Source organism: Hyperoodon ampullatus (assembly GCF_949752795.1).
Source record: "Hyperoodon ampullatus genome assembly, chromosome: 10".
NCBI classification, from domain to species: domain Eukaryota; kingdom Metazoa; phylum Chordata; class Mammalia; order Artiodactyla; family Ziphiidae; genus Hyperoodon; species Hyperoodon ampullatus.
This window is the reverse complement of record NC_136923.1, coordinates 62,989,400-63,002,467: the sequence shown is the minus strand read 5'-3', so window position 1 is coordinate 63,002,467 and position 13,068 is coordinate 62,989,400. Positions and strand designations below refer to the sequence as shown.

General features: G+C 35.5%; 1 protein-coding gene across 2 annotated transcripts in view; it reads right to left on the bottom strand.

Moving 5' to 3' along the window:
- Window positions 1–13,068, bottom strand: part of COL21A1 (collagen type XXI alpha 1 chain) — a gene marked incomplete at both ends in the record, with an annotated part of 126,279 nt that overhangs the window by 91,308 nt on the left and 21,903 nt on the right. The window contains 4 exons of one of the 2 annotated variants that reach the window (XM_079712152.1): window positions 6,880–6,963; window positions 7,264–7,272; window positions 9,257–9,334; window positions 10,421–10,594. In XM_079712152.1, the coding sequence (XP_079568278.1) occupies window positions 6,880–6,963; window positions 7,264–7,272; window positions 9,257–9,334; window positions 10,421–10,594 (345 nt within the window). The remainder of the gene's footprint in view (window positions 1–6,879; window positions 6,964–7,263; window positions 7,273–9,256; window positions 9,335–10,420; window positions 10,595–13,068) is intronic. The other variant, XM_079712151.1, reaches the window with a different exon arrangement.

Genomic DNA, 13,068 nt, shown 5'->3' with positions numbered 1-13,068 from the left:
GTAAAACATCAGTATTTATAACAAGAGACATTTTTAGAATTCTGAACAAACTGTGCAATGTCAGAACAACTATGGTTTCAACGACAGTAGTATTTCACTCAGAAATCTCTAGATTTAATTCTATTCTAGATGTTACACTACAGATATCCATGACCTATGATATAATAATTCAATTGATAATTATTTTTTAATATGATATTGCTTTCAGGTGGAATCTAAAATATGACACCAATGAACTTATCTATGAAACAGGAACAGACTCACAGATATAGATATAGGACAGACTTGTGGTTGCCAAGGGGAAGGGGGGTGGGGGAGGGATGGATTGGGAGTTTGGAATTAGCAGATGCAAACTATTAGATATAGAATGGATAAATGACAAGGTCCTACTATATAGCACAGGGAACTATATTCAATATCCTGTGATAAACCATAATGGAAAAGATTATGAATAAGAATGTGTATATATATGTGTGAGTGTGTGTGTGTGTGTGTATATATATATATATATATATGTTTCATTGAATCAGTTTGCTGTACAGCAGTAATTAACACAAAATTATAAATCAGCTATACTTCAATAAAAAACAAGAATAATTTCTACCTTAAAAAAAAGTATTTTAAAAAAAAACAGCCCATAGGCTAGTGATCTTCCATGTGGGACTCAAGTTTACAGCTGCACAACAGTTATTTCTTTCATTCCAGTCAGTGTGTCTCTGCCTATATTTATAATCTCATTTTAACATAATGATAAACTTCCAGATTTGAATATTTTCGTGAAAGTGAGGCCCAAGCCAAAGAACTCTGTACAACCCCCAGAGTCCCTGAGTACATTTCACACCTAAAAAAGGACCTTTGTCCTCACAAACCAGAGACCTTCAAGGAACATTATTCCATACAGCCTGGCAACGAGCCCAGGCCCAATGGTCAGTACTGACCAGTCAGATGGTCACCACCATGAAAAAAGGCAATGAAAGCAACATTTTTGGTGAAGTGAGGGTGTTTTATAATTTAATTCTAAGAAATACTTCAAAAAATAATATGAGGGAATTCCCTGGTGGCCCAGTGGTTAGGATTCTGTGCTTTCACTGCCGAGGGTACAGGTTCAATCCCTGGTCGGGGAACTAAGATCCCACAAGCTGTGGGGTGTAGCAAAAATAATAATAATAGTAGTAGTAGTAATAATAATAATATCATATCCACGTATTATGGAGTCCATGAGGTCCACATGCGGTATCTCCCCTAAAAACATCACGTCTCGGTCGTCAGTATTGGTAAACTACTACAGACAGACAACTGATTTCAATTCAACAGTGCTTCATATCTACATCAAGAAATCAGTCACACATACCACAGTGATTATACATTAACTAAACACCAGTGCTAAGGGTATTTGCACAGAGCCAAATATGCTGATCTGAAATTCTACTTCAGGCTACTGGCTAGGGACGTTTGTTCCTGAAACATAACAGGAAAAATGGAAAGAACTGTGTGAACTCTACCAAGGAACCAATGAAGAAAGGATGGGTTTTTCACCTACGATTGCCCAAGAGGTTTAGCTTGTGGAAAGGCTGAGAAGAAGGGAAATGCCATTTTTAAGAGATTGAAAAAGAGTAGCTGTAAATCCAGGGAGAAAAATAACACAGGAACATGTAATTTCTTGCTGAAGAGGTACAATTTGTAATTCTAATCCAAAGACACCCAGTGTCAGCTGGACATTAAGGGAGCAGCATTCCTGTTCTCTAGGGTGTTAGATGTCTTTCTTCTTATTTTGAGAGGTTCCACACTAATCTCTGGCTTCCCTGCCATGTTTCTTTAACCATGTTGAGATTGGTCTCACTGACTTTCAACAGATTCGATCTTTTTTTTATCTCCTGGGAAGACTCTTCCTTTTCCATTTGAGTTAATATAACAAAATTTCCAATCACTGCACCTTCCTTGTTACTGCATTTTCTCCTGATGTCTTTTTCTACTGAAATGCTACAGCAGCTCCCATATCACTGATCATTTATTCATAACAAGAGTTTTCTCAAAGTTTTCCCTTGATGGGTCTTCATTTATCATTTGGATTGAGACTCCTTGAAAACATGGTCAGTATTTTCTCCTTTTTTGGACAATGCTGGGTACCAAGTAGAAGTTCAATAACTATTTGCTGACTATTTCCAATCAGATCCAATCTCCTGTTAATGACCTCTTTACTTGCAGAATATTAATTATCAGCAAAATCCAGGACATCAAAAGGATCTGAGAGGCTTTAACTTCTACAATGATGAGGCTGAAATAAAACTTTGGCATGAGAAGAAAAGGGATTTGTGTTTTTATGTTGCATAAAAGTACAAAATATACTTAACAATAATATTTTAAATGAATCAAAACTAAGTTACCAAGGGAAAAAAATCACCCACAAGATAAATCCAATGTGACTTCTTAAGGCACAGGTCAACAGCCCCAAGAGGGAAAATAATCTCTTTTGCAGGTTCTATTATTTCTAGTAGGTTTTACTGGTTATTTTGACTGTTGTCCTACTGGTTTATTTGCAAAAACTCGGGTAGGTTTGCCGTTGTTTCCATAAAATTGGAAGAATAAAGTAAAACCCGAACTGATTTTCGAAGAAAAGCCCAATTAGAATAAAAATTCAATTTTATTACTGTAATAAAATCTGACACCTAACCTTTACTGACTGTTTATTATATGCTAAGCACTGCTCTAAGAGATTTACATGTATTAAATTACTTAATCCTCACAATAACCCCACGAAGCAGGTAATTTTACTGTTCCCATTTTACATATAAGAAAACTGAGACCCAGGAAGGTTAGGTAACTTGCCCAAGGTCACAAAGCAGCAGAGAGATGGGAACTCAGCCAATTCAGCTCCAGACTCCATGCTCCTAAACACTGCTCTCTTTGCCCACATCAAAATGCATACACTGATCAGAACCCAACCCAGGGAGAGCTAGCAAATTTAACATGGAAAAATTTTTCCAAATACATCAAATTAGACATATGACCTATAATTATATAACTGTGACTAAATTCTCAATCTGCTTTCTTCTAATTTAGTTGAAACAGTTGCAATTCTAAAAAATAAGTATTCAGCTGAAAAGCAATTCTTACTTATGATGAACTGATTTTGTGCCACAGGATTTCTGAGTTGCTGACAGGAATGGAAACATCATGGACTAAGTTAAAACATCCCTGCACATGGCCTTGCAAATGTGCAAATGTGAATAATTAAAGTGAGAAACAGTAATGCTTGCAAAAGTAAGCTAATATTTTAAGTTGCTCATCTAAAACAAATGTCTCCTAGGTCCAAATCCCATGTTTTCAAGCTCTCTTCTCAAAACACTTGTGCCTTCAGACTAACTACTGGCCTCCACAAAAGTATCTGACCTAAGACCTATTCCTTTCTCCAAGACCAACCTCTCCCCTCCCTCAAAACTCAAACATTCTCTTCAGCTAAAAGGAATCCACTTAGTTTAGGAAAATTAACATAAAAATGTGAATGCCTAATGGCTCCTGAAATTTTCCAAAGGCTTTTGTATTTTAGACAGAGGCTACTTTGATAATCCAAAGGCGTCTCTAGTCAGAAGAATTATCAGGGTGAAACAAAGGGCATCAATATAGTTGTAGAAAGAATGGTATTTCAGAGAAAATAAGTTATTAAGAAATTGCTCCTTGCTAAAAAAGGGGAAAAAATGCTTTCTTTCCACTTCTGCACTCATAGATTTAAGATTAGATCAAATATGGGGAGTTTGTCCCCATAAATGTTCCTCCAGCTATGAAGTGGGAGAAGAAGCTGCCATTTGAATGGATAGGTCTTTTGGAAGGAAGCTGTTTGTAAATTGGGGATTGCCTGGATCTTTCACATAGAACAAAGGCATTCCACATAGGTTAATCAGGAGGAGGGGTGAACCTTATTTTTGCAATGATTTCATAATTTTTTAAATAAAAAATATATTATTATTAAGCATTGTGCTAGACAGTGGAATTCCAAAGGAGAATTTAGTTTGTATTAACCTTTATTGTGTTTGCATATAAAAGTCATTCCCAGAGAGTCATTAATTTAATCACTCCTTTTGACATTAAGGACACAGAATAAATAAGCCAGCCTCATACAGGGGCTCACAGCCCCGTGACAAATATATTTTTCTATGCATATTGAAGAGTTATAATGTCATGAAAAGTCCAAGTATGGGATACCATAGTTAATTTAACCTGGTTTTGCAATAGGCATGTCATATTTGTTGGAAATTGAGAGAACTTGAAGCAGATGACTGACTTTATCTTGGAATAAGCACTTACCCACCTATCCACACACAAATTTCTCCTCTGTTTCAGTTTCATGACCAAACTCTCAGCTCTGAGAACCCGATTTCTGGCTAATAGGAAGACTACATTCTCCTGCACAGGTAAGTCTGCTTGATGGAAATCTGTAAAACTTTCCAGAGAGCATCTCACAAAAACAGCCAATACGCCTCAGTTGGATCTATAGTAAAATCGATTCACCTGTTTTAGTTCTGATTCTGTTGAACTAATTAAAACTCTATCAATTTCCCAGGCCAGAAATTCTCTAAAGGAAGAACAACTCAGGGTGTTGCTAGGGATTCTGTTTTTCACATGCAGGTCTCCAATGTGGGTAAGGAACCACCTCCAGGGGAAAGAGCCCTAAAAGGATGGAAGAGTGTGTGTGTGTCCTGTCCTCCTGCCAGATTTTCTGAGGAAAATGGAAAGCAGATTAAGAAGGCACGCCAACTTGAAGATCTGTGGAAAACTGCAATTTCACTTAAAGTAGTAGGTGGCAGTGGGGCTAGATGATGACTAAGAAAAGAGAATGAAAATGAGGAACACATGAAACTTGGAAATACTGAAGATCAGAGGCTTTCCCAGATAAGACAAAGGGAGTGCTAAAAATTTGCTATAGAAACATACAGGCATAAAAATTGGTGTCACTTCAAGATGCCTAATGGACCACTAATGATGAATCAGGAAACATGAAAGGCATCAGGTACCCCACACCCGGAAGTGGACAGCCCCTTAGAGCCCCTGGGGGTGGCCTGAGGGGCTGGAAGGTCCTCTGGGCTTAGAGAAGTCAGATGTCATGGGACTCTGATCTCTTACAGATCAAATCATTTCTATGTATAACAACCCAAGTTGAATAAGCTGTATAACTATGTTTCAAAAGATAGTCTGGTTGGAGGTCACGCCATGCTGCCTTGCAAGGTAAATTCTCCCAGAAACATCTTATAGGTATTTTTCCTTTGTATCAGGCATCCTAAATAACATGGTTACTTTAATAGAGAACACTTGGATTAACTTTCCTAAAGGCAATCTAAAAATTGTTCACAATAGTAAATTGATTATAATGGAATGAAGTCAAGTTCCAAGCCAAACAGATTTACTTTGAATGAAGTATTGAATGTATTCTTTTATTTCTTTTTTTTTTTTAAGATTTGATTTTTGATGTGGACTTTTTTTTTTTTTTTGAAGTCTTTATTGAATTTGTTACAATATTGTTTCTGTTTTATGTTTTTGGTTATTTGGCCCCAAGACATGTGGGATCTTAGCTCCCCAACCAGGGATCAAACCTACACCCCCGTATTGGAAGGCGAAGTCTCAATCACTGGACCACCAGGGAAATCCCATTCTTTTAATTCTTAAATTGCATTTCTTTCTTGATTTTAACAGCTAAGTTTGAAGTAGGTCATGAACTATCATCTGAAAATAGAAGGGGAAACATGCACAAACGTTAGGAAGAATCCGACTCTCAGATTACCCGTCTAAAAACTGAAAACTTTTAGTTGTGATGAAAACTAAAACTCTTAAAAACTTAGAACTCTCAGAAAATTCCATCTAAATGAACATTACAACTCATATTTAACAGAACTTATTATGGCCACTTCAAGTAATAGATGAGCAATACACGAACCATTCTTTCTGGCTAGGAAGTCATACTTGCTTTCAAGTTAGACATTATTTTTACCTAGATGATATTTTTAAATAATATTAAATAAACAAGATTTATCTATAGTGGACAAACCACTTAACATCTCAATATCTTAGGCTGAGTCTAAGTGATGCCACGATTAGTATCAACTTACTTAAAAAAATTTAGTCATTCATATTTAACAACACAGAAACATATTCAGAGTATTTGTTATGTTAAAAAGTGACTAGTTATAAAATAGTATGCACATCATGGTTCCAATCATATACAAATGTGTACACAGATGAATATGTAAGTTTTCATATATATACACACACAAATAACACATATACACACAAATAATATATATACAGATACACACACAAATAAATATATAAATGTAACTGAGAGATATGCATGTATGAATATAACTAAAAGTAATTATTACATGATTAAGTAAAATAAATAAATCAATACACATGCACACACATATACACACTTGCCTCTCTTTTTAGAATTGGACATCAAACACAACATTCAAACCAATTTGAAATTTTTTACTTCATTTTTCTATCTGAATAGCATTTTGACAGAATAAGCATTTAGACATTTAAGAATTTAGAACATATTTTAACAAATGACCTTTCTTCATTTTTTACCAGGTTGTAAAGAGGTATCATTCTTGGGATACAGTAGTGGTATTAGGGGAAAAAACAGACAGATAAACAAGCAAACAAACTAATAACACTCCCTCTTTATGTGGTATCAGTTTTAGGTTCAAAGGCAATTACAGATTAGAATCACTTTTTTTAAAAATCACTAAAACTCCCATTTTAAACTATTCTAAGGTATTAGGCAGAAATTTCATAACAGAGTCAATGGTGATTAGGAATTTGGTGTCTACTCAGCTCTTATTTGTGTGTTTTATCAAAAGTAGCATGTTAGGTATTACTCACTTTGGGACCTTGTAGTCCTGGTTTTCCTGGAGGACAAATACAGGGAGCTGCCGTTGAACCAACATCACTGGGACCATTGAAGCACTAAAAGACAAAAATGGAGATAAAGGCACACGGCAAGACACATACATATGTGCACATATGCTTGTGTATGTCTGTATGTGTGTGTGAAATGGTAAAGAGATCTTATATTTACTGTCCAATTTTATTTAGCCCAATCCAATAAGAAATTCAGAATCACAAAAAAGCTATGAATACTAGATACATTCAAACTGCATAAAAATGGGTTCTATTTATCTAACATACTTACAATTGTTGGAAGGAAGCTAAACAGTCCCACAATGCAAATATTACCTTAAGGAGAATAATAGTATCCAGGCCTACCTCACCGTTCTGAAAGAAAAACAACAACAAATGTGTTTTAAGACATGTTTCTAATTAAATTTCTAAATTATCTTCCTAATTTACAGATATTTCCTTGTCCAGGGTAGAGATAAATGAAGTATCAAAACCAGCAAGAGCTAAAACATTTGCTTGCAACGATCCTAAAAAATTACCTATTTATGTTATTCCTATACTTATAATAGGATAAAGGAAGGAAATTAGCAATGATGGAGAGTGTGCTTGGTATAACGGCCACACAGGAACAAAAATACCTCAAGGTGGGGTTTATACGCTCTCTTGAACTTTCTGGGAATCACTTAAGAACCAGAGAAAAAGCCAAAACACATCTAAGAAAGTCACAAACTGCATGCATTCAATTTTTTTGGCAGTATGCGGGCCTCTCACTGTTGTGGCCTCTCCCGTTGTGGAGCACAGGCTCCGGACGCGCAGGCTCACAGGCCATGGCTCACAGACCTAGCCGCTTTGCGGCATGTGAGATCTTCCCGGACTGGGGCAGGAACCCGTGTCCCCTGCATCGGCAGGCGGACTCTCAACCACTGCGCCACCAGGGAAGGCCCTGCATGCATTCAATTTTATGCAAATTACTTTAGAAAAGCTTCTTACTAAGCAATCTCTTTCTTACTGAATGACGCACAATTTTAAAATAGGTTAATAATCTTTCCAAACAATAACAGATTAGATCAGAAAATGAGAAGGTGGGAATGAAGATGAAAAGGGTAAACAAGCCTGAAGAAGTCATACCTGAGAGTGAAGAAGGAGTCATAAAAACACAGAAAAGTGGATGTGAGAATACAGAATCTACAATTTCACTCTGTGCTTCTATTATATGGGGGGGGTCATAGTCATGGCATAACATCAATGGAGAAATAGCAATAAATCAAGTATGTACAATGGACTCTCAAAATGAAATAACTTCTTAATGCTTTTAGGAGAGATTTATATTCCAAGTTATAAGTATCTAAAATAAACATTATAGTGTTTAAACAAAAGAGATTTATATTCCAAATTATAAGTATATAAAATAAAAGTTACAGTGTTTAAACAACTACTTAAGTAGAAAATCCAGAATGAATCATTTCTAGAAGCTTCCATCTTTGATTTTATTACAGATCCTTCAAATGTGCTGCCCTACATCCTCAAATTTTCAGAATATGGATCCATAATTTATTCAGTTTGATAGGAAATAAGAAAATGATGACAGCATGACTATACAAATGAAAAGAACTAGGTAGGGCTCAAATATGACTGGAAATCCACATTGTCAAAAAGTTTTACAACATTTTATCTTATTTTCACTAGCAACAATATACTGTTTCTTGCCCAGGGGAAAAGGGCTTGATCTCACACACACACACACACACACACACACACACACACACACACGTATATGATCAGACTCTATAACATTTTAGCTTATAATCTTTTTCTTCCTAATGCATTAATGAAAATAGCTAAATAAATAGAAAGTTGCTTATATCCTAGAATTATAAGAAAATCCTACTTGGGTGGCAACAACAACAAAAAGAAAAATTTATACTCATTATGGTTTGAGAAAACGTGCTAGTAAACAGGAAAATGAATAATTTTCCACTCTTCAGAATTGTGCCACGTGAGGTATTTCACACACATTTAATAAAGTATAGAAATGTGTTTTACTTACTGGACATTCAGACTACGAATTCTATGTTTTTCTAGAGCAGGTCTATCCCTGCTTCACTTGAGTAGTGGAACAATCAATCTGAGATGAGAAAATATTTCCCGTGGTCTTCCATTTACAGTTGTACACATTATAATTTTTTTTCAGTTATGAACCTCAAAATATGTTTTAATCAGTGTCATTTTATTTACATTGACAATGAAGAAACAAATTAACTCTATATGTTAAATTAAAGTTCGTATATTATCTGCGTTTTATTTCTTGCTTTGAAAGTACTGAAGCAACACTTAGGAAAATATAATCCATCCTACTCACAAATCCAGGAATCTCACATGCTGTCTCCCGGTTGTTCTGCTCTGGGTCACAGTAGATTCGTAACTTTTGGACATCAAACTAGAAACATAAAACCAATCAAGTTAAAGTTGAGGCCCAAGCAAATTGGTTTATAAAAGCAACTCGCATACACAGAAGCAGCCAGTGTAGTTAGCAATCATGTAAGATATAGATCGAAACACTTAGCTTCGTTAACAATAAAAATACAATAAGCAATAAACATACAAAATTTAAATACTTAACATATAGTATAAAGATGCGACGCAACAAAACTCCTAAGAAAAACTTCCCTAGCACCAAAAACAAACCTCTGTCTTCTTTGGGAAACCCAGTGGCGCTTTTGTAGTATCCTTCTATTAAGAGCTCATCTAGACAGCATTTCCTAGACAATTTAAAAGCTTTCCCAGGCTTTCTGTGTTTACCCTATATCTCTTCACATCCCTGATTGCATAGAGTTGCGTCATGAAACCATCTTTAGTTTCAGAGATTTAGTTCTTGGCATGGAGTATTGTGTGATGAGTAAGCCCAGCACCTGTCACTGTTTAAATATTTACTACAATTTGACGTGTGACATTAATACATAGAGACCATATGTGTAATCCTACATTTGAATATGACACAGTCTTCCCTTAATAGAAACAGAGTAGGAAAGACATACCTTTTCAAATAAAGGATTTTTCAAGAAATGGCTATCTTTTACATACACACTTCTCAACCCACACACAGATACTCTAGTTTAAAGAGATACCAAAAAAGTCACCGTTTTGTTTATGAAGAACACTGACATGCATTAATCTAATTTTATCCTCACAGCTGCAAAGAAATTTTTACAACCCCCAATCACAGCTGTAATCCTTTCCCAAATTCATGATATATTCTATACTTCTCCTGGGAAATATGAAATTGATGGTTCATAAGAACATAGAATTCTACCCTGCACCTAGGGGAACAAATTTCTAAGAATTATTATATTAAGTTTGATTTTTCATTTTCACACACACACACAAATACACAATTTCACTAGTGAACTGACCACATTTTCATTAAGTCTCTTAAAGGAATTAAGTTAAATACAGTTAAATGGAATAAATACTATCACCAAAGCTCCATTTTATATAATACGAAAAGCAGATCATTTTTACTCACCTGAACGGTTTCTTGTTTCCCAGTGTATTTTCCAATTTGGGTTTGCCCACTGATGAACATCCCTAAAACTGGATGTAAGGGCTTGTTTTCAATTTGTTGATCATCAATATACAGAGTTACATCTTGTTCAGTTACTAAGAGACGAATTTGATGCCAGCCTTCATCAAATAATGTCTGTAGGAAGAAAATACAGCAGATTCATAAATAGAGTTCCAAACAATCTTTTCATTTCTTTGTTTCTATTCTGTTGTCATCAAGTGTAAATCCACACCACCCAGATTGATCATATCATATTCTAACTCACCCTGACCCAAGCTGGGTCTCAAAGGCCACCCAGCAATTATTTTAATCCCTAGCTGCATTTCCATTTCACATCCCAAAGTGGCTGTACCAAAGTATTTACTGAAACAACTCCCTCAAGGTCACAGATAAGTACCTAATGTCCCAATCCAAGTGGTTGTTTTCATTCCCTCATTTTATTTACTTTATGGCAACTGTGGACCCTGTAACTAGTCCATCCGCGTTGATGGTCTCACTCAGCTTCTGTGATTCAAACCATCTTGATCACCTTCATTCCTTCTTCTACAACTGTCCATTCTCTCTTTGAGGGCTCATCTTCCTCAACCTGACTTTTAATGAGGGCATTCCCCACAGGTCTGTCCTTGACCTTTTCCATTCTCCCCCTGATGATTTCATTCATTCCGACAGTTCAGTTATAACTTTTATGGAATATCTCCCATATCCACATTGACAGCCTGGACCTCTTTCTCACATATGGTAGCTATAATTCTAACATTGGCTAGAATAATTTTGCCAGGAGTTTCACAATCAGTCTGACAGAGTATGTAACAAAATGAACTTGAACAATCCCCCAAACTTTCTTCCTCTCCCGATTTCCCTGGGATAATAGTATCCTCAGTTTCTAAACCATACAAGTGCCTTTACCTCTTTCCCCTTCCCTCAGTTGCCATAACAAATAGATGCAAAATTCTACCAAGGATGTGTCTTAAACACGACTCAAATTCACTTCTCCATTGCCATTCTCATTACCATAATTTAGGCTCATAGATGTCTTGCTTTATTTGAATAATTTTCAAACACATCTCAATCCCTATCCCTTCCCTCTCCAAGACAACCTTCTTACCTCTACTAGAATTAATATTATTAATTTCTGTATTCCTAGGACCTAGCCCAATTCCAGGAAAGGGTCAAAAGTATTCTTTATGAAAGAAGAAGGGAAAGAAGGAGAGGAGAGAGCTACTTTGACCATGACACGCTTGTGATCAAGACCTTTTGATGGAATCCAGTCATCCACTGATTGAAATGCAAAACCCTTTGTAAGGTTCCCACGTCCATGCAAACCGAGCTTATACCTTTCTAGCTTTTGCTTTCATGTATCTTATACTCCAAACACAGGGAACACCACGTTCTATTCTATAAATAAAAACCCTGCATTTCACCACACATGACTACTCAATAATGAACCATTGACTTCCATGTCCTTCTCTCTCTCCAACAAAATCCTGTACATCCTTCATCCTACATTCCAAAAACCATCTCATTTATGAAGACTGGCCCATATTCTGTATTAGAATCCACTTTTCCTTCCACAGTCCACTAACTTTTCATACTTCTATTAAATACCAGAAGCACTGAATATCCCATTATAAATAAATTCCTTGAAGATTAGAAACATGCCTTATTCATTTGTCATTTCTTACATAACTTAGCACATTGCCTTTAATGAAAATGGTAGACAACAATTTTTTTTAATTTATTCTGCTTACCAAATGAAGAAATTGGATAAATGCATAATTTCATGTACAGGTTTGTATATTTCCTAAATTATATAATGTATGATTTGACTATCATAATTACAGTAATAATCAAAATGTAATTGATTTTAACATGGCATCTATATTCTGAACACATTTGACTTGAAAAATACACTTTTAGTTTATGAATTTTATTAAATATATGCTCCTTTTGGGAATATAAACTGTCCTCCAAATAAATGTGAATTCTGTGCATATTTCCTACCTGTATTTAATGTTCTGAAAAATATGAATTTATCTCAATATCCTGTAGGACATGGCAGTACAAAATAGACAAACACAGACTTTGAAAGTGACCAGACCTAAATTAAATTCCTGATGTCACCACTTACTAGCCATGTTACTTGGAAAGAGAATTTAATATCCTTGAACTTTGTTTTTTTGTCTTTAAAATGAGAGCAGTAGCTTCTTCCTTGGGTGATTATTATAATTAAATGTTCCTGGCACCTAGAAGCAGGCATTCAAAAATGTTAGTTCATGCACCCCTTAATCTCATATGAATTAAGAAACAAATTTTCACTTAAAATAGAGTTGCCATATATGATCAAGCAATCCCACTCCCGGACATATATCTAGACAAAACTATAATTCAAAAAGATACATGCACCCCTATGTTCCTAGCAGCACTATTTACAATAGCCAAGACATGGATGCAACCTAAATATCCATCAACAGATGAACAGATAAAGAAGATGTGGTACAAATATACAATAGAATATTACTCAGCCATAAAAAAGGACAAAATAATGCCATTTGCAGCAACATGGATGGACCTAGAGATTATCATACTAAGTGAACTAAATAAGACAGAGA